Source organism: Anticarsia gemmatalis, chromosome 11 (genome assembly GCF_050436995.1).
Source record: "Anticarsia gemmatalis isolate Benzon Research Colony breed Stoneville strain chromosome 11, ilAntGemm2 primary, whole genome shotgun sequence".
Classification (NCBI taxonomy): Eukaryota; Metazoa; Arthropoda; class Insecta; order Lepidoptera; family Erebidae; genus Anticarsia; species Anticarsia gemmatalis.
In genome coordinates, this window is record NC_134755.1 from 10,699,038 (window position 1) to 10,722,048 (window position 23,011).

General features: G+C 35.0%; 1 protein-coding gene across 1 annotated transcript in view; it reads left to right on the forward strand.

Moving 5' to 3' along the window:
- Window positions 1-18,840, forward strand: part of LOC142976394 (uncharacterized) — a 292,040-nt gene extending 273,200 nt beyond the window's left edge. Inside the window, exon 5 of the mRNA XM_076119719.1 lies at window positions 16,680-18,840. Coding sequence (XP_075975834.1) covers window positions 16,680-17,827 — 1,148 coding nt within the window. The 3' untranslated portion in view covers window positions 17,828-18,840. The remainder of the gene's footprint in view (window positions 1-16,679) is intronic.
- The last annotated feature ends 4,171 nt before the right edge of the window (window positions 18,841-23,011 follow it).

Below are 23,011 nucleotides of genomic sequence, written 5' to 3' on the forward strand. Positions count from 1 at the left end.
CCCGAGGCAACACAGCAATGACTTTCCGAAGTTACGTGTGTATTAGATTGTTTAAGACATTTCTTGACGGCATGCAAAGTCCCCAACCCACAAATGGCCAGCGTGATAGACTCAAGGCTTCACCCCTACCTCGTTCGGGAAGAGACCCTTGCCAACCAGTGGGACTGTTATGGGTTAAAAAAAATAATAAAAGAAACAAACACAAAACACAATCTAACTTATCATAGTTTACACAACGTTTATTCGTAAGACAGTAGCAGACTACAGATTAAATAAATATACTGGTACGTGTTATTTTACGTGCCCTCTGAAGCTCGGCTTTAGTACTAATTGAATAACTATGGACTAAGCGATGCTTCCTCGCTCGGGTCAGTAGTACAACGGACTAAAAAGACCTACAAATTATGTAATAAATGCGTTTTTGCAAATGTTTTGCTTGAATCTAATAATGTATTATTTATAAAGATTATTTAACCTTGCGTGTATAGCTTTATTAGTAAATAAAATTTTACGAGTTATTGTGTCTTTTTCTAAAACTGGTTTTCAATAATTATGTGGAAAATCTTATGATGATTTAAATTCTATTGTTATACCCTCGGATGTGTCAGTTCATCAGTTGTCGAAGTTGATTTTTGGGGCGCCTGACTCGCGATCGCCGCACGGACAGAGGTTATAAAGGCACGATTTACATTGAAATTGGTCTCTCCTGTGATCAAGGGTTCGACAGGCTGTCATGATACGAAAAACGTGCAGGATGGATGCCTAAAAAGTGTAATATTAGAAGCTTTAACAATTCAATTCCAAAATTTGACTGGCTCCGTGGCGCAGTGGTTTTGGTCGCCACGCCGCTACCATTGCGTCTCGAGGTCGTGGGTTCGATTCTCACACAGCAATTATTATTGCGATCCACTAATAACTGTATCGTGTCTGGTTGTACTTTGTGTTGTTTGTATGCTTGTAAAAGTTCCCGCGACACAAAGTGCGGGAGGAGTCTTGAAAAAATAACAAAGAGTAACGCAGTTTTTGATTTAAGTTGCATAATTAACCATCAGAATTTACTGCATTTTAATTTTTCTAGCCAAATTCATAACATCACGAAGAGGTTACCAAATGGTGTTGTACAACGGCTACACGTTTTCCAAAATTAAGGACCACCTTGAAAGTGCAAGAGTAAGATGGTTTTGTTCGAATCGTGTCCGGCATCGTTGCAAGGCTAAATTACGGACGATTGGTGACGTCATCATTTGGTGTGACGATCGTCATACTCATCCACCACCTCCGAAGAATTAAATTATACCTTAGGACACATTTACGCCCGGTTTCTGAGGCACATTTACTGTTACAAACATTTTTTTTTTATATGAGTTTAAACGCTATCAATACCGGTCGACGATAATAAGGAAAAATTTTAAGACGCGTGATGCCCTTTTCTATGTATTGAAGATATTGTAAATATTTTATTATTCATGATGGAAATTCTAAATAGTTGGGTGTTTGTTAATCTTAAAAATATGCTGTGAATATATTCATATAGAAAAATAAGTAAGAATCAATTGAATAGAGAAACTAAGTGTGTCTCAGAAACCGGGCAAAATAGTAACATTTATCTACTACTAGCTGACCCGCGCAACTTCGCTTGCGTCACATAAGAGAGAATGGGTCAAAATTTTCCCCGTTTTTGTAATATTTTTCACTGGTACTCTGCTCCTATTGGTAGTAGCGTGATGATATATAGCCTATAACCTTCCTAGATAAATGGACTATCTAAAACTGAAAGTAGTTTTCAAATCGGACCCGTAGTTTCTGAGATTAGCGCGTTCAAACAAACAAACTCTTCACCTTTATAATATTAGTATTAGTATAAGTAAAGACAGATTATGTGTGGTGACAGGTGGTGTCTTGTAAAGTGAAAATAATGTTTATCACTTCGTTCACCGAATGATGTCAAGAAAATATCAGTGCTGTGTCACGGAAATCTTTTCAAAAATGTAATTAAAAATTAAACTACTTTCAAACGACTTACTGAGATAAGGACTTTTTATATAAAATTCTATCCTAAATCCGAAATCTATAGAATAAATCTCTTAATTTTATTTTTAAGTAAAAAGGTTTTTTTTGGTACAAAAATCTAAACAGCTTTGCCTTGAAATTAAATGTTTCCATTTTGTCACATTATAAATATGTAACTACTAACTACATAATATCAATAATATTACTACAGACAATGACTCAAAGTATTGTGTTTAAATTTTTATGAAACTTAACATTGCCTATATATTTTTGATTCATCAACACGGTCACATATTATAGAACTCGACTGTACATACTAACATAATTTTTCGTTTCATTTCAGTAACTTTCGTGACATCGGCCAAACGCAACAAGATGATTCTCCACGAAGGCTACACGTACTCTCGCATGAAGGATAAGACTAAATGCACAAAGATCAGGTGGACCTGTTCGAACCGCACCAAGTACCGCTGTACTGCCAAGATGATGACAAAAAGCAACGTGATCGTTTCCATAGATAATAAACACAATCATCCCAAGAAGAAGGGTTTAAATTTTCGTATTGTTGATGTTATCATTGAACGACTTTAAATTAAAAAATTTAAAACCCCCGTTTAACATTTTATACTTTTTATACATTAGCTAGTTAAACCGTTCTAATATTCCTACCACCAACTTTCTCATCATATGAAGCTGTTTGAGACGCCATCCGAGTAAATTTCCTCTCCTCCCCTCACTTTCACCCCCTACAACTTTTTAACTCAACCGATTTTCATCAAACATGTCTAAGAACATTAGCACATAAATAACCTTCAATACAAAAAAACTAAATTGAGATAACTGCATCCGTTCGGGAGTTATGATGCCACAGACAGAGAGACACACACACAAAACGACAGACAGACATATCAAACTTATAACACTCCCACTCATTCTTTTTGTGTCGGGGGTTAAAAAGAAAGTCTTATGATGCTAAATGCGTATTTTGTATTCCAAAGAACTTATTGATGTAAGATATTTATAAAATTAATGTATATTCTTTCATATTTTTGACTGCCTCCGTGGCGCTGCGGTTTAGGTCGCCATGACGCTATTTTTGCTTCGGGAGGTTGTGGGTTCGATTCCCACACAGAATAATTATTTGTGCAATCCATAAATAATTGTTTTGGGTCTAGTTGTACTTTGTGTCTATTGATTGTATGTTTGTAAAAGTACCAGAGAGAATCTTATTGCGGGACTCGTATTTATAAAAAAATTAAAATATAGATATTTAAGAACAAAAACGTCTTTTATTACGGCTAACCCTTCCTCTTAAATTACGACTTTAATTCTCAATACTACTAGTAAATATTTTTATTGAGTAACATTACAATTATTAAATTTCGAGGTGTCTTTCCAGATATACCTGAATATGAATACGTGATGTCTTTAAGAGGGAGCCATCGTTTGATCCTGATTGGAGGATACAGGTTCTCCATGAGAAAAAAGACCAGCCAAAACCACAACAACAAAATGCTATGGAGGTGTTCAACCCATAACTGTTCAGGATGTAAGGCTAAACTGTACACGGTCTTCGACCAGGTCATATTCTTGAAGAATGTCCACAACCACCCGCCTCCCTCTTCGTCTGATAAACTCATATCACTAAGTAAGCATACAGCTACTTCTTTATGTATGGGAATGCAGGAACTGCCATGGGGATCAAGCAATCGGGATTTCTGACCCTAAGCCCCTGGTCTCAAAGACTTCAGGGTGACTTTCTGGTAGGAAAATTTTTGGTGGTTGTTTGATATGTGGGTAAAGTAATAATTTTGGGCATTCTTAGCGTTGGTCGAACAGAATCTAGTTAATTTTAGAAAAGTTGAGAAGCTACCTACTTTTTTAAATTGTTATTCTCATGATCGGTATCGGCAATGAAAACGATCATCATCAAGCCGTACATGCAAGCGCATACTGTCTGAAATTATGCCTTGGTATGCTTTAAAACTACTCTATATCTTTATGTGCGTTGCAGTGTGCTAATACGTAGTTTTCGACAATATGCTCTTGTATGTAGAGATGCCGAAAGCTCCTTTTCCTTTGATAGAAAATCTGAGTAAATCAAAATTTCCAAGTTAAAACAATGGTACATATATATACATACATAATATCATGCCTTTTTCCCATAAAGGTAGACCATAGAACGCCACTTGGTATGATCCTTACAAACTTCCCTTAACTTGGTATCAAGAGATCTTGGAATGTAAATCCAGAACACGCGGAAAATGCCCTAAATATTTGCTAAAGCCTTCAAGGAAATTACAGGCACTGTTATTGTAAAATAACAGATAGGATATTAAATATATGGGTAATGGGTAGTGGGTACTATACTTGTTGGTTAAAAACATGTAATATAGTAGAATTTATTTGGGGTATTAGATAGTAGATGTTGCAACATTGATATTAAGCCTATTGGGGGTATATTAAATAATACTGGAAACTTGTTATTTTTAAGTAAGATTCTTTATTTAGTTCTATAAGTTCTTTTTATATTGACTTATGAAATGGGGTAAATATGTTTCTATCGATATAAGTTAAGTTTTTAAACAAAAAGACAATACAAATTATGTTTTAGTTTATTTTTAAAACCAATATTGCATTTTATCGAAATTATTTTAGTTATGACAATAAAAATAATAAACTAGAACGGAGCTATTGTTTTGCACAAATACAAAAAGCAATAAGGGGTTTCTTACGTTTTTACAAATAGCCTAAAATGTATCTAATTTAAGGTTTTACTTTTCTAATAAAGACATTTTTACCACATAATATACCTATTGTTTTATTAACACGTAAATTTTACTGTATATTAATGCTTTTTTTAGTTTATAATTTTAAACATCAAATACTGAATACGATGATAATACGATTGCTAATAATTAAAGTTAGATCTTACTTTTTGTAATTGCGTATTCACCATTCTGTCTCATTAACAGACATCTTGTAACATGACACAGTACATTAAAATTTAATCTGCCACCATAAGTTTATATTGCGCTATAAACTAAGTTTTGCGCTATAATATAAATTGTTGGTCTCTTTATTAAAACCTTTTTCCCATCGTATAGAAATCGTTTAGTTTTCTTTTTAAGTATGACTATTAGCCACTTATAAATCGTTTTTTGTTTTCACAGCTCAGTATAACGAAATTAAATTCGTGAAATCAATAAGAGGCAACCGGCTTATGTACGTAGACGGCTACAGGTTTTCAGAACGGAAGAAAAACGACCTTAAAATAGGACAGAGAGTCTTGTGGAGGTGTTCCACACATAGTTGCTACGGTTGCAGAGCAAAGGTTTATACTTACAGAGGAGAAATAGTTATGTTAAATAATATACATGATCATTTACCTCCTTCTTTGGACTGTACTGCTTATGAATAAAACATATTTTTATGCCCAAGAGTGTTAAAAAAATAGTAACTCAAATTTTGGTCAACGATTTATCTATAATATATAAGTACTAACTGACCCGGCAAACGTTGTTTTGCCATATAAATTAAAAAAAATATAGTTTCACTTAGGGGTGTGAAAAATAGATTTTGGCCGATTCTCAGGCCTACTCAATATGCTCACCAAATTTCATGAGAATCGGTCAAGCCGTTTTGGAGGAGTATGGCAACGAAAACTGTGACGCGAGAATTTTATATATTAGATGTATATAGAGGTATATAAGTATGTTTATCAGTTGGTTACCATAGTATAAGCTCTGCTTGTTTGGAATCAAATAAACCTGCGTAAGTTGTCCAATTCATTTGTTATTTAATTACAGCGGCACAATGTTAAAGAAGTTCGATTTCTCGCGAAGATTGGTGTGATCTACCACTAATAGATGTTTAAAGTCTGATTATACGTCTTTATTGCATGCGGCACAACAAAAGTGTTTAGGGCGAGTTTCCTAAAATGTATATCAAAGTTAATTGCGTACATTGCGTTCCAGTACCTATGTGTATTTATAGATGTTATCAATAGTCAATTTTGTTATCGATTCAACTGAAAACACACAAAATAAAATACGTTTTCTGTATTTTATGCGTTTTACTCCCTTTTTTTATTGTATGGTTAGTGGTTAACCTTTTGACAAGGTTGAGTCCTGCAAGAGGAGAACTTCTCTCTCAGCTGCTTGTATTATTTTATTAATTAACTAGCTGATCCGGCAAACGTTGTTGTGCAATATAAATAAAAAAAAAATAGTATCACTTTAGCCGAGTGGTATAAGTTGACACCTCCCACGCGAGTGGTCGCAGGTTCGAACCCGAGGCAACACACCAATGACTTTTAGAAGTTATGTGTGTATTAGAAATAATTATCACATGCTCCAACGGTGACGGAAAACATGGTGAGGAAACCTTGCATGCCTAAAATTTGTTTAACACATTTATTGAGGGCATGCAAAGTCCCCAACCCGCACTTGGCCAGCGTGGTGGACTCAAGGCCTAACCCCTCCCTCATTACGGGAGGAGACCCTTGCCCAGCAGTGGGACATTAATGGGTTAAATTTATATCACTAAGGGGTATAAAAAATAGATGCTAGCCGATTCTCATACCTACTCAATATGCTCATAAAATTTCATGAGAATCAGTCAAGCCGTTTCGGAGGAGAACGGTGACTAACATTGTGACATAGACATTTCATATACATATACGATATTGCTATTGATATTGATTTTTTTTCAGAAATACCACCATATGAACTAGTAAAGTCATACAAAGGGAACTGGATCATCGTCGTGGGCGGCTATCGGTTCTCCATGAGAAAGAAGAAAAGTTTCCATGAGTTTCAGAAAATGCGTTGGCAATGTTCCACGCATACCGTCTTCGGATGCACTGCAGCTCTTTACACTGTTTCTAACGAAATAGTCTATATTAAAAATATCCATACACATGATCCACCACTTTCTTCTAAGAAGATTAATAAACATATTTATGGTAGACTGTCTTACTAATAAACGTCGTTTAAGCTCTGGTTAGTTATACCGTGGTCACTCTCAATCTGTATTAAAAGTGTATATGAGTGAAAATGACAAAACAATGTATAACTAATCAATAAAATAATATAGTCTGTACTGACGTGTATCGAGAAATTGACATTTAAAATGTACTGCCAAAATAGTTCTTACGTAGCCCGGTAGAGGCGCTAAACAGATTTTCGTGTAAAATTTTTCGATAGCTAGCCGGTTGTCGGTAGTCAATAGTAGTAGAGAATCGAGCTTTTGAGCTCGTTAACCCTAGAAAGATAATCATATTGTATAGTAGTGAAAAGATACTCATGCGTAAAATTGACTCACGCTCGTCGTTATATTTCAAAATCGGTGCAACTTACCTTATTGACACATACGCCATACAGTAGCCCCCAGTGACCAGTAAAATGTCCGCGATATTAAGAAAGATAGAGCGATATTTCGCAAACGCATGCATAGGTACATTTTACGCAGACTATCTTTCTAGGGTTAATTAGTAAGATAGTTAGTAAGAAAGCATTAAAGTTAGTTAGTTGGAGCTAAAGACGTACTCTACTATAAAAGATACTGTTCAACTCCATATGTCTTCGTTATTTTTTTAGTAAAACATAATAAAAGGATTATATACATATATGCCCAAGATTACTTTTGATCATGAAAATTGGGATGACTTGAACTTATTTTTAAGAAGTAGGGACAATAGTAAGAATTGATTTATGTTCCTTTAGGTTGTTATAAAGATCTCACAGGTTAGTACATAATGTTTTCCTTCAGTATTAAGTTCCTGCAGTAATATTTTTAGTGGCGTATTAATATTTTTGACTGGTCAGACAGTGCATTTAATTAGTCTGTATGAATTAGATGCAATTATAATAAGCAGCTCGTGAATAAATATGTGATATAAAATATTCCTTATAGTTTCATTTTATAAACTCACCAATTAAGGTATCACTTTCTTATGTAATACTAGATGACCCGCGCAACTTCGCTTGCATCACATAAGAGAGAATGGGTAAAATTTTCCCCGTTTTTGTAACATTTTTTACTAGTACTTAGCTCCTATTGGTTGTAGCGTGATGATATATAGCCTGAAGCCTTCCTTGATAAATGGGCTATCTTACAGTAAAATAATTCTTCAATTCGCACCAGTAGTTCCCGAGATTAGCGCGCTCAGGCAAACAAACAAAGAAACAAACTCTTCAGCTTTATAAAATTGCATAAGGTAAACTACTAACTTGTTAGACTATAGAAGACTTAGTTCCTTTTATATTATTACCTAATATTAAAACCCAAGTATTATTTTCAGAAATCCCGCCATACAAAGTAGTAAGATCACTTAGAGGCAACTGGCTAATAGTAATAAACGGGTACCGGTTCTCAATGATACGTACGAAGAACAAAAACATTTACAGGAAAGTTCGCTGGCAATGTTCTACCCACACCGTTCGCGGCTGCAATGCTTTTGTCAACACTTTTGGAAACGAGATTGTTCGTGTAGTGAATAACCACAATCACCAACCGCCGGATGATTTGAGATATACCTATGAGAGTGTAAAGAATGTGGACTTTTTTTCGTAGCTGATAGAAATTGTTGTTTTGTGTGTCTGTTTGTTTTTATCAATGTATTTATGTAGAAGGTTTATAAGTTAATAAATAGAATTCTTTACTGTACCTCTGCTGGGCAAGGTTCTCCTCTCTTAATAGGGAAAGGGTTAGGCCCTGAGTTTTGAGTAGAAGGTATAATTTTGATAAATTGTGTAAATAAATGTGTGTACTACCTACTTGCTTGCCATATGGTTAGAGGTCAACCTAGTGTCAAAGTTGTTCACGCCGCCTGTTATCTTGATTGACAACAACCGGGACCGATATTTAACGTGCCGTCCGAAGCACGGAGACGCCCAGTTCAAGTACCAGTATGCGGTCACCCATCTACGGAATGACCGCACCAAGAGTCGCTTAACCCACAGATCGTTTACCGATCGGTGAGCATAACTGGCTTTGGCTACCTACTGAAATATGTTGACTGCAGTTTAATGTGATGACTTTAAAACTGTCCTTTTAGGATGTCAGAGTGTGTGTGCTTGTAGATTAATACCTACGTCAAGCATATTTGACGACAGAAATCAATAAAAATAATTTCTTCAAGAACAATTTTTTTAAAGAATTACAGAGTCGATGAAGAATTTCGGCGTTTTGATTAATAATTCATAGCTAACCCAATGAAAATGTAATCTGCTAGAATATTTTTCTAATAATGGTATTACATCCCTTTTTCATATAAAAGTCAACTTTTAGTCCTAGTTTCATAACATCCGGGTAAGTAGCAGTTAGCTTAACATGTAGATATTGTACAGATATTTTTAAACACACCTTGTTTATTTACCTTATAGATTATTCGATCCATTAATCATACTAGCCTTCACTCTTATAACAGTAAATGAAACTTACCGCCAAAAATAAATTACTTTTTAACCATGTATTTTTTTAAAGATCGATTTTTTCTTTCAGAAATACCACCATACAAGGTGGCCAGGTCACATCGAGGCAATTGGTTAATAGTCATAGACGGTTACCGGTTCTCAATGAAGCGTTATAGGAACAGCGACATGTCAACAAAAATACATTGGCGATGCTCGACTCACAGCGTGCATGGCTGCAACGCTCATCTTATCACCATCGGCAACGAGATAGTTCGTGTATTAAATCATCATACGCATAGTCCACCCAGAACTCTTAGTTATAACTATGAAGATGCCAATAATGTGGACTTCTTTGCGCTGACGGAAAAATTGTAATTTGACTTTTTTTTCTGTACAAGATGTATGGATGTGAATGAAATAAAATGTATGTAGGCATGATTTACATTATAGCGCTAGGTATGTAACAAAATACATCGAACTTGACTTAAAAATACCATATTTTTAAATAATATATACTAGCGGTACGATGAACGTTATTCGTCGATTCTGAATAAAATATTATTTTGAGTTACGGCGCTATTGTAAATATTATTGTGAAATTTATGTCTTTAGGTTTAAGTGAAGAACAAACTATTGCAATAAATTGAAACATGTGTCTGTTACCTTTGTATTAAAAACATGAATTAGTGTACTATGAGTTTTATTGTTTAAACATAAAGAACAAATATTGTCCTTCTAAGAAAAAAAAACTTAAATGTATAGAAGAGCACTTAAAAGAAAACAAACAGCTACAAAAGTTAAAAATAAGTCAGAATACTTTTGCATATGAGCCGATTTTTTCATCGCCAATCAACTCAATAAAAATATTGAGGTCTTGAACATTCTGTTGACAACGTTGAATAATCTCTCGACTAAGTTATTATTGATGATGATTGATGACGACGATGGGAAACCCTGACCTTAGTTAAGTGTACCTTAAAAAATTTAAACATTTCTTCTATAAAGGTTTTTTGCCAAATATAAAAAAAACAAACTTCAGATAAAAATTTGGTCAGGTGCGTAGTACTCGCAACCGCGGTCCTGTATAACAAAATGGTGAATAAGGCAAGGGAATAAGGATCGTACCAAAAGGCGTGCTTCGGTCTCTACCTACATTATATCAACTTTATAATGTAGCTGATATATATACTCGTAATATAGGTAGAGACCAAAGATCTGGTCTCTTCCTACAAATATGGGAAAAGGGCATGATTTTTATCTATATAAAAACATTAAAAAAAACGTTTTCTTTACAGAGTTAACTATCGTGACAGCTCCTCGCGGCACCAAATTTTTAAGTTTTGGAGGGAATACCTACAGTCTGAAGCATACTGGCATTTCCAGTAAGGTGTGGAGATGTTCCAAGCACTACTCCCGAGGGTGCAAGGTCACTGTGAAGACAGTTGACGGTCAAATCGTGTCTATAAAGAACAATCACACCCATAAAGCTAAGCAGTCCAGTTATATGAAAGAAAGTTTGTTAAGACAGTATAGTTTGCCGTAATCGTAGCAAATGTATTTTGATGGGTGTGTATACCAAAAATGTGTATATTTTAGCTTTTTTTAAATATACTTTGTAAGAGAGCAGTGATAGCTGAGTAGTTTCAGTTGCGCCTCCCACGCAAGTGGTCGAGAGCAGGTACCCGAGGCAACATACCAATGATTCTTCGATGTTATGTGAATATTAGAAATAATTGTCACCTGTTCCAATGGTGAACAAAAACATCGTGATGCAGCCTTAGAGTTCTTAAGAACAGTACTTGATTGTATGCAAAGTCCCCAACCTGCACTTGGCCAGCGTGGTGGACTTAAGGCCTAACGAATCCCTTATTCCAGAAAGATACCCTTGCCCAGCAATAGGACATTAATGGGTTTAATTTTTATTTCTAATTTATGGGAGAGGTTGTAGCTGTAACATTTATAGACTAAATGCGAAATATCTGTGGTGTACCGGTCGTTTTCCAACTGCTTTGTTAAGGGTCGGGCCAAGCACTATTGGTATAATACAAAAAATACTTGTTATGTAATATAAATATTTTTTTATTAATAATGAAGGCATTAGTTATAATATTGTCAAAGTAATTCCATGTTATGTGATCGTTTGTTTCATAGGAATATAAATAGTATTTGTTACTAGACTAGGATATTCTTCATTGATAAATTTTGTACGATATTTTTCAATGTATCATGTAGTTAATTGTTTCATTTGTATGTTTTATAAAAATAATAAGATATTGATGTGTCCGTGAATGCAGATAGGGTTCCCAAATGGGGCAGAGGCCTTAGTATAATTATCGAAATTTCGATCGTAACATATCGAAAAATCGTTGAAATTTCGTTAGCTTATTATCACAATTATATCCGTTATAAAATGTTCCTCAAACTATGTTACACGAATATTAGTTATGCTTATCCGATACTACCTACTCCGTGTCAGAATAGAATAGAGAAAAATCGTAAACGAACCTTTTCCTAGCTCTAAGTACCGCGATTCTCTACCACTATCAACTACCGACAACCGGCTAGCTATCGAAAAAATTTGTATGACAATCTGTTTAGCATCTCTAGCGGGCGTCGTAGAAACTATTTTGGCAGTATTGTTTAAATGTCAAACTCTCGATACTTAATGGTTTCACTTGTAGAGAATCATGCTACAGTATACAGTTTTTTCGATACCTATCCGGTCAATAGTGAAGCGAGCCACAGTTCGTATCTGTCGAAAAATGCATCGTAGCTTATTAAGTCTGGCCTTCGCACCAACGTATCATCAGTTGAATATGTAAGGTTCTACGAGTTTATATCTATTTCTCTGTTCTAGCATGATGACACTGATAAATTATTACGCATTTTTCGTCATGAACCAGTCTATAAACGTTTAGTAATGGCTATAAGTATACGATAAGATGTGACTATTGTAAATGATTTACTTTAGTTATGTAACAAACTGTTAAACGATACTTATTAGTTATAAAGATAAATGTTAACGTTACCTAGCTATAAATTAGCTGTACTTATAAACTGTTTCATAAAACGTCAATTATTTTTATAATAATTATAAATCGTAAGGTTATTAAATAAAATTGGTTAACTTGTAATGTTCTTTTAATATTAGTTTAAACAATACACTTAATAGAATGCGATCAAAACAAACTAATGGTAAGATATTTGCGTCCAACATTGAGACGCGACGCAACGAGTCTTGCGTCGCGTCCCGTCCTATTTGGCAGAAAATTCTAGATTCTTTGTTTATTTTTATAGTTTGGCTTAACTGCCTCTATGGCGCAACGGATTTGGTCGCTACACCGCTAGTATGGCAGCGGGAGGACGTGGGTTCGTTCTCACACGGAACAATTATTTGTGCAATCCACAAAAAAAATCGAGTTTGGTTGTACTTTGTGTCCGTTGTTTGTATGTTTGTAAAAGTTCCCCGCGACACAAGAGCAATTCTACGTGCGGGAGTTGTGTTTAAAAAGAAGTTTTATTTTTGGAAAAGACATTCTATATCGTAGTCAAATGGACACAATAACGTTTTTCATAGTCCAATACAAACATGCATAAAATTACACCTTCTTCCAATCCCTAATTCAATATTAAGACTTAAATATAAAATTACCTATTTCTAGATGCAGAGTTCATACTTCGCCGCGGTAAGAGAATATTAAGCCACATGGGTTTCACCTACAGTTACATATATTCAGCTGGTGCCAGGACAGTCTGGAGGTGTTCCCGAGCCCACTCGTGCCAATGCAAAGTTAAAGTACACCTGGTAGATAATATTATTATTGCTTTCAAGAATAAGCATAATCATACTTGAGAAGATTGTTCGTGATAGACTGAGGCGCCCATAGCCAGTTGCGCTCACCAGTCGGTAAACGATCTGTGGGTTAAACCTTGGCGCGGTCATTCCATAGATGGATGACCGCATAGTGGCATTTGAATTGAACTTGTGGTATTTGAATTTGAACATCTCAGTCTTAAATGTTTTGAATGAATGCAATGTTTTAACGTTCCGTCCATTACTGGGGAAATAATGGTCTTAAATATTCATTGTTAAATTTATATTCACTAAACTTATTTTGTTGTATTTAAAGAAACTAGCTGGAATTGTTTTAGTTGAAAATGGTTATCTGGTTTGTAAATAAATTATTTGACGTTAAAATGATTTTAATTGTTTTGTTTTCCACAAATTTTAAAATTTACAAGTAAAGCTTATACAGATAAGAAATATCTAGCTGTCTCTTATTATTTACTCAGAAACGAGCGAGACGGCGTGTTATTACCTGCATGGTAGTACTTGACAAATTGTAAAATATTTATTTTATAAAATAAACGGCAAATCAATTTCAAACCTTAATTTTATTTCAGGTTACTTTCTAGTACCAGCGGCGTGTCCCGAAGTTTCAAAACGAAAGCAAAAGATAGATAGGAAATGGAGACTGGAACATACATTCAGTGATGCAAGACTTGCAGAAGAAACAATCAGAATAGAAAACACTTGGAGCTATTCGTTTCGAAACGTTTTGGTTTCTGGGGATATAAATTGTTATTATAGGTGTAATAAAGTGAAATATAGAGGGCAGCAGTGTCAATCTGGGGTATACATTCACTATCCAGCTGATAGCCAAGGAGCATCTTTGTATAGGAGTGGTTTAGGCCATAATTGTCAAGCCATAGCAAATGCCCCGCCGAACCTCAAAAGTGAGGTAAAAAAAGAGATTGATGATCTTTTTCGTATAAATAGACGATTGACTTCTCGATGTGTGTTGGAAGTCCTTTCTAATAAAGGCTATGTGCTCCCGAACAGGACCGATGTTAATATATATTTAGCTGATTTGAAACGATATGTAGATAAAACGCTCAATCCTAATGTTTCGTATTATTGAAGGTGTCTGTACAATGTAGAGAATTTCTGTGAAATAATTGTTGTTGTAGGTGCTTCAATAAGTCTTTTGTTAACATTTTTTTTATCCAGGTCTTTTGGAATCCAACTATAGGGTAGATAAATTGTATTAAATTGTAAGTATATTTTAGTAGCAGCTTCTTTATTTATTTCTTATATATTTTATACAGTAAGGTACTAGCTGTTATTTTTTTATAAGGTTACTGGTACTATTTAATATTGAAACGCATCACGTTAGTCTTCCTCTCCTATAACTTATATTTTTCGGTATTTATAGCCAATAACCTCGCGATACAAAATCATCACAATTTTTTTACCAGTTATGTTTATAATACCGGCTTAAAAAGTACAAAAATACTTCGAGTGTTTTGTTTTTAAGTCTTAAGGAAAAGTATAAGACTTTGTACGGCTTACTTCTATTTTAAGAATATTTTTCGTTTAATTCTGAAATGGAGAATAAATGTTTTTATTTCGATGACTTTGAGAGTGTATATACTTGGGTTGTTAATTGGTCTTTATAATAACGACTTCAAAGTACTCGTATATAGCTGACTATGCGCTTAGTGGTCGTGTTAAGTAAGTAATCTTCGGTAAGGGACTAATATTTTAGATATTAGGCAACTAATATTAGTATCATAGTTGAACCTAACTGAAATAGGCTTTCTCTAATTGAAAGGTAAGATCATTGATAATTGTGTTACAGCTTTAAAGATATACAGATAGTTTATTCCAGTGCCATTTTAGTTATATAAAGGTTGACAAGATAAGATCAGTAGTGAGATTATCTTCAGACGGTACTATCGAGTATCGAAAGTTTGACATTTAAAATGTACTGCCAAAATAGTTCCTACGACGTCCGCTTGAGGCGCTGATCAGATTTTTATACAAAATTTCTCGATATCTAGCCAGTTGTCAATAAAGAATCGAGCTATTGGTCAAAGATTTTTATACTTTTTTGTTGAAAAATATTTATTATTTATTGAAGGAAACAGTCTCAATGAAATAAGAGTTATTATTGTTGTCTTCATAATAATTGTAATTGTTCAAATATTGTTGTAGTCTGTTCTGAATGTGGTATGCTATCATTATAGATTTCATCGTGTATGTGTATAAAGAATATTATAAAAGTTAAAACTGTGTTTTATTTATACCTTAGAACTTTTTAAGGGCAACAGAAGAGAAAAAAAAACAATTGACTGTCTTACTAAGAAACGCAAGGTATTCCTGGATTAATTTATCTATGTTTAATCCGGTTTGTCACACATATTCGGTTCGGCACGCTCGGTTCGGCAATATTTATCGAAGAACAAAACCGACTCGACTCACTTGTTCGGCTTGTGCCGATCGGATTCATCTACACATATTCGGTTTTTATTTATGCCGATTAATTTATCAAAATAAGTGGGTAGCAAGCCCCACTTTCAATCAATTGGAAAATAGCTTTGAGCGAAAAAGTTTGAACACAAACTATTCAAAGCTTTCACGATGTTTAACTTTAAAGCAATAAAGGTAAGGCAAGGCTTTTAAAATGTAGTAATCCTATTCGCGGAAGTTGTCTCGCGCTCCACTTATTTACCTCGTACATGTTGTAAGGAAATAGAAAAGTAAATAACGTCTTATAAAGTATATTCAGTTTGAAGATTGTAGAAAGGTTTTCGTGTGGAGTATTTAACCTGGTGGTGACCTTAACTACTGTGCTATGGAGGCAGTCGAAGTTTTGGGTGCCTAATTTAAATTTTCTCTTTCAGGTATACGAAGGTTTTCACGTCCGAAATATGTAATATGGCGGGGCTGTAGGCTCCTATGTTTCCAAGGCTTTACCTACAGCTGTGTGTACGACTGTGGAGAAAAAGCCCTCTGGCGGTGTTCAAAGAAAAAGTCCCGTAAATGTCAAGCTACTACAAACATTACTTATAATAGGATCATTAAAGTAGGAGAACATAACCATGAACCTAATAAGATGTTTATGTGAAATTTTGTATGAAAAAGTCTTCAAAAAAGGCTTGATACCCTCTCATGTCTGGATACCAAACAATTATATTTTTAATAAAAAAAGATGTGTTTTTTATTGTTTTACTAGAGGTCAGTGACCTTTGTTCGATACTCCTTTTCTAACAGAGTTATTGGAGGGCTGTGTCACCGTTGGGTGTAAAATCATACCTACCTAATACCTACACATACCAAATGTATAATTCTAATTATTATACGAAACTTAAATGTGCAACGGAATATGCATAAACTAAATTTGCCTAGTATTAGTATTATTCCAGTAATCCACAACTTTAATAACATTTTTTTATTTTCTTTATCAGAACGATGTTCGTCGCCACTACTTCTTGAAGAAGAAGCCGTATTCAACCATGCAAATATGTCCTCGCCGAATGACGTCATTGAAGAAGACCCTTTGATGTCACCAGATACAATAACGCCGTTTTCTGTTTATTGCCCATCGTCGATAAGTTCTCATGGTCAGGACATTGACCCCCCAGCGACGGAGACACAAATTTTCAAGGATTTAAATGGCCGCTCTTCATTTATTATTAAAACAGAAACCGATTGCGTGTCACCCGTTACAGCAAATACACCTGTCCCATCCACAAATAATACACATGCAAAATGTGAGGATGCGTTTTGCTGCCTACATGACAAAGATGAATTTGACACTAAAGATCAATCGTCCTCGGCACCTAGGCCCTTATTAACAACAAGAAAAAAAAGACCTCGAAACCAAGAACAATGGATTGATGTAAGGAGAAAGAAACTCTTAAATGAAGGTAAATCGTACTATTCAAGGAAAGGTAACATTGTTGAAGCTAAAACATTAGGCCCTCCCTGCCGCTGTAGACTTAAATGCAATACTAACATTTCGGAATCAGAACGTAAAGAAATTTTTACAAAATTTTGGCAACTAGGTGACCGGGAAAAGCAGTGGCTATATATTGCTAAACACACCAAACAACAAGACACTCTAAGAACATACCGAAGAAAATTAAACCGCAATAGGCAATATACGTATAAATACTTTTTACCGAGATTAAATACAGAAAATGAGACTGTAGAGAAAATTCATGTTTGCAAGCCCATGTTTTTGAACACATTGAGTATTTCTGAAAGAGTGACAAGAACTGCTTGGCATAAATATGATGGTACGTCTGTCATACGAGACATGAGAGGGCGTAACAGCAATCATAGAAAAATAATCGATGCTGAAATGGTAGAATCAGTGCGCGCACACGTGAATACATTTGTTCCAGTCGATTCGCAGTACTGCCGCAAATCATCAAACCGATTATATTTAGATGGTAGTTTAAGCCTTGCCCGAATGTTTGACATGTATAACAAGTGGCCTGAATTAGATAAATACTCGAATAAGGCAACAACCGTTCGTCAGTATCGAGATATCGTGAATAGTAACTTTAACTTATCTTTTCGCGCCTCTAAAAAGACCAAGTTTGACTAACGTCATTTTCAAAAATACTGAAAATCCACTTGCTTTAAATCAAGCTTTGACGAACATCAATTTAAAAAAACAATGCTAGGCATGTTAACAAAATTGATAAGACTTTTGTAAGCTAATCACAATTTTATTTTAACTTGATTTGATTTTGAATGAGTTATTTTCAGCTGTCATAGCCGAATAAGTGTACTCTATAAAACTGTCTTGTTTTTTTTTTTGTATGACTACCGATAAGGGCTTTTATGGGACGAGTGTTGCCAAACGCTGCGCTAACGACGTCGCAAGTAGCCTTTATGATTTTTTTTTAAAGTTTCTCCCGGTAAAGGTGAGAATTATCTATACTAATATTATAAAGCTGAAGAGTTTGTTTGTTTGAACGCGCTAATTAGAGGAACTACTGGTCCGATTTGAAAAAATCTTTCAGTGTTAAATAGCCCACTTATCAAGGAAGGCTTTAAGCTATATAACATTACGCTACGGCCATTAGGAGCACAGTAGCAACGAAAAATGTTACAAAAACGGGTAAAATTATGACCAATTCTCTCTTATGTGACGCAAGCGAAGTTGCGCGGGTCAGCTAGTAGATTATAAGATGGTAAAAATTTGTTATAATTGTTTACAGTTTTAGTTGTTAAATAAATTGTCAGATGGTGTATCTTATATATAAAATTTCCATGTCACAATGTCAGTTACCGTACACCTCCGGAACGGCTTGACCAATTCTCATGAAATTTTGTGAGCATATAGATGGTGGCCAATTTTTTTTTAATTATATGGCAAAACAACGTTTGCCAGGTCATCTAGTTTTTATATAAGACAGTCCAAGAAATATACTATGTACTGGCTAAATAGTATGTACCTACTGGCACTTATCTAGGTGACTATGTTAACAAAGTTATGTAGGTATTACCCTAATGATTGTATTTGTATTTTGCTTCAGTGGAAATTATCTTAAGAGTTAAACAATAATATAATTTTAAGTGATTTATTGTACTAAATAAAACTTGTGAAAATTAGTATCGTTTTTATTTTTATTCGATAATTCACAATCCGTCAGTGAATTGTCAATAAGATAATCCTAAAAAATAGACGCTTACTGTTATATCTACATCACATATTTATATCACTGGATGCATAAAACAACCAGTACTGGACTGGTTGTTTTATGCATCCAGTGTACAATAAGTAAAACTTATTGTGGCAATATTAGAAATTTATTGGGTTTAGGTTTGGTTTATTAACTTGACGGCCTTTGTCAGTAGTGTATCTTTCAGAGATTGCCCGGAGTCAGGAAGTTGAGGTCATAGAGCTCCATGCCTCGGAGAGCACGTAAAGCCGTTGGTTCTGCGCCTGACCCCTCACTGGTCGTGACGTTATCCGTCCCTCCGGGCTACGAGAGTGAAGAGAGAGTGTTCCTGTGTATTGTGCACATATTTGGACACTATAAACAAAGTCCTACAATCTAAATAATATTTAAATAATTTTATTTCAGATTTTTTCAACGGCGTTTTCTTTACAACCGTACAACGAAGCGGCAGGACTTGCAGGATACTGACTCATAGGAGATTCACGTATAGCGCCTGGGCTGTCAATAGAAAGACGATGAAGACCACCTGGAGGTGTTCAAAGAAACTGTCCAAAGGCTGTAATGCGACCTTACAGACGATTGACGACGAATTCCTTGGTATTAGGAACATACATAATCATGACCCGGATATATAAATTAGCTTTATAAAAACATAATAATATATTATAATATAGCTTTATATAGAAATTTTATTATTTACTGCCCCTGTGGCGCGGCCAGTAGTGTATTTTTGGATATAAATACATATAAGTTAGCTGAAATATTGTAAATTAAGCTTGCTACACACATATTCGTTCGGCACGTTCGGTTCGGTAAAATATATCGAACAACAAAACCGACTTGTTCTTTGGCTTGTGCCGATTTGGTTCAGCTTCACATATTCGGTTTTGCCACCTGGTTAGGCCAATTAATGCTGTACCGAATGTGTGCGTAGCAAACCTCACAGTGCTAGTCGAGTGGTCTAAGCTTCACCTATCACGCAAGTGGTCGACGGTTCGAATCCGAGTCAACACACCAATGACTTTTCGAAGTTATGTGTGTATTAGAAATAATTATCACTTGTTCCAACAGTAAAGGAAAACATCGTGAGGAAACCTTGTATGCCTAAAAATTCTTTAATACATTTCTTGAAGGCATGCAAAGTATGGTAAAGTCACGAACCTGCACCTTGTCAGCGTGGTGCTCTCAGCATCGAAATCTCTCTCTCCCTTGCGAGGAGAGCGTTGCCCTCTAATGAAACAGTCATAGATTAGAAAAATTAAGTATATTGTGTGTATAATTTTAGTAAGTATACGATGTCCCTTTCAGAGTGGATTACGTAGTAAGCATTTTTTTGAGTTCGTTGTTTTTATATTAGGGTTTTTAATATTTTTCTACCTCGAAAAATGATAAATTAATTTTCAACAATAGAAAATATGGTATTTGTAGACGATTATGTAAATAATTTGTTAAGGTTTTCTGTATATTAGTTGAAATATGATTGTATGGATTGATTGAACCTGGAGGTTCGTTAGTTCGAGAAAATATTTATAATAATAATAGCCTTTTGTGATGTGTTTTGTACCTTGCTTGTAGTGTGAATAAAATATAAGAATGTAATTATATTTTTGTTTATAGACGACATATCTGGAGACAAAATTCCTTTCCCGATAAGCTAGAATATACTTTTTCAGAAATGGTGAACTAAGACTTAGTTGTATTATTCTTACAAACAAAATCCTGGTATATGGGATTAGAAATTAGTTTTTAAGTTTATGAAGTTTCTTTCAAAGGAGCAGTGATCCCTTTTTCATAGTAATATGCAGACTGACCCCCAATGGATGATTGAAAACATACTTAAAACAGTAGCTCGATTCTCTACCACTATCCACTACCGACGACTGGCTAGCTGTCGAGAAATTTTGTTTCACAATCAGTTCAGCGCCTCTAGCGAGTGTCGTAGAAACTATTTTTGCAGTACATTTTAAATTTCAAACCCTCGATACTCAAAATTACCGATTGTACAGAACGCTACAGAAGCAAAACTGGCTTATCTCTTGTTTTGACAATAACTTCAACCGCTTTTTTGCTAATAATTGTTTTAAACCAGTTTTTGTCTGCATAATGGGTAAGGCAATTTTTGCACTGATGACGTGATTTTAAACACCCCTTACTTACATCTGCAAATATATTAGGTCAGGGAAAAAGTCTTTTCGCATTATAGTATGTATGAACTTGTAATAAAAACTCTTTGGTTTCAAAGATCACAAATGAGTACACGGTTCAATAGGTTTCTTTTAGTGAGCTCGTGAGGTACCCAAATATCGAGCTTTTTTGTGTAGAGAAAATATTTTATTACAAGTTCATACATACTATAATGCGAAAAGACTTTTTCCCCGACCTAATAACAGAACTGATGAAGAAAAACTTAACAATAAATTCCATTTCAGCTTCCCGTAAAGGTCCGAAGTTCATAGTTCGCGGTGGCTGCAAGTTGTTGAGTTTTAAAGGCTTCACCTACAGCGTGAGAAGTACCAATCTTAAGCAGATTTACTGGACATGTTCAAAAAGAGTCTCTCGGAAATGTCCAGCAACGGTACATACGGTCAGCAATGAAGCTTGTTATTTTCGAAACAATCATAATCATGCTCCACAATTTTATAATAATTTGTAGTAATCTTATTAAATAAATAAATTAACCAATTATTTATTGAGGGCATGCAAAGTCCCCAACCCACATAGGCCAGCGTGGTGGACTCAAATTCTAATCCCTCCCTCATTACGGGAGGAGACCCTTGCCCTGCAGTGGGATAGTGATGGGTTAAACAAAAAATAATATCCCCCTGTTGAGCAAGGGTCTCCTCCCGCAATGAGGGAGGGATTATACTTTGATCCCACCACGCTGGCCAATGTGGGATTGAGATTTTGCATACCTGAACTGTTCTAAAGAACTCTCAGGCATGGTTGCATCACAATGTTAATTTTATTAGGCGGTATTAAATTATTGAAAGAAACGAATTTTAGTTTTTGTTAAGTACCGTACAACAACAAGAGATTTACATATTATATGGCATAGGTATAGAACATACACAAGGAATGCTTTGCAATGTTACTTGCAAATATACAAATATGTGAAAAATTAGGTTCCTAATATTAGACACACTTATTCTTCTTTACCATCCGAGATTACAGAAACATAGCACTAAAGAACGCAAATTTTATTAGTTAACTAGCTGACCCGCGCAACTTCGCTTGTGTCACATAAGAGAATGGGTCAAAATTTTCCCCGTTTTTGTAACATTTTTTACTGGTATTCTGCTCCTATTAGTTGTAGCGTGATGATATGCCTATAACCTTCCTCGATAAATGGGCTATCTAACACTGAAAGAATTTTTGAAATCGGATCAGTAGTTCCTGAGATTAGCGCGTTCAAACAAACAAACAAACAAGAAAACAAACTCTTCAGCTTTATAATATTAGTATAGTATATTAGTATAGATTATTTTACCTTGAGTTTATTTAGAAAAAACAAACAGCTGTCAATACGAAACCACAATGCAACCGTGGTTAAAGTGCCACGCCATTGCGTCGGGAGGTCGTGGGTTTGATTCTCACACAGGACACAATTATTTGTGCGATCCAGAAATAGGTTGTTGTTGTTTCAGGTTGTACTTGGTGTCCATTGTTTGTATGTTTGTAAAAGTCTCCGCGACACTAGGGGAATGCTTTGTGCGGGATATGTATTTAAAAAAAAAGAAAACTAAATGCTGATCGCTTTTGTCATCATGATAACCGAAAGTTTAGCAAAATCTAAAAAAATCGTCTTATTTTAAGTACCGTGACAACAAATATATTATTTTGTGTAGTCTTACCTATGATTGTGAAACATAATAAACATTTTTATTTTAGAAAATCAAGGACTAAAGTACGTTATGTACAGAGGCAGCGAAGTGTTGTACTACGAAGGCTATACATACAGTTTCAAATATTCTGGAAAGCGGAAAGTATGGAAATGTTCTAAACAAAAAGCTCTCGGCTGCAATGCTACTGTACACACGGCAGACGACAGAGTTGCATTTACACGATTTATTCATAACCACGCACCGGCAGATCACTTTTGG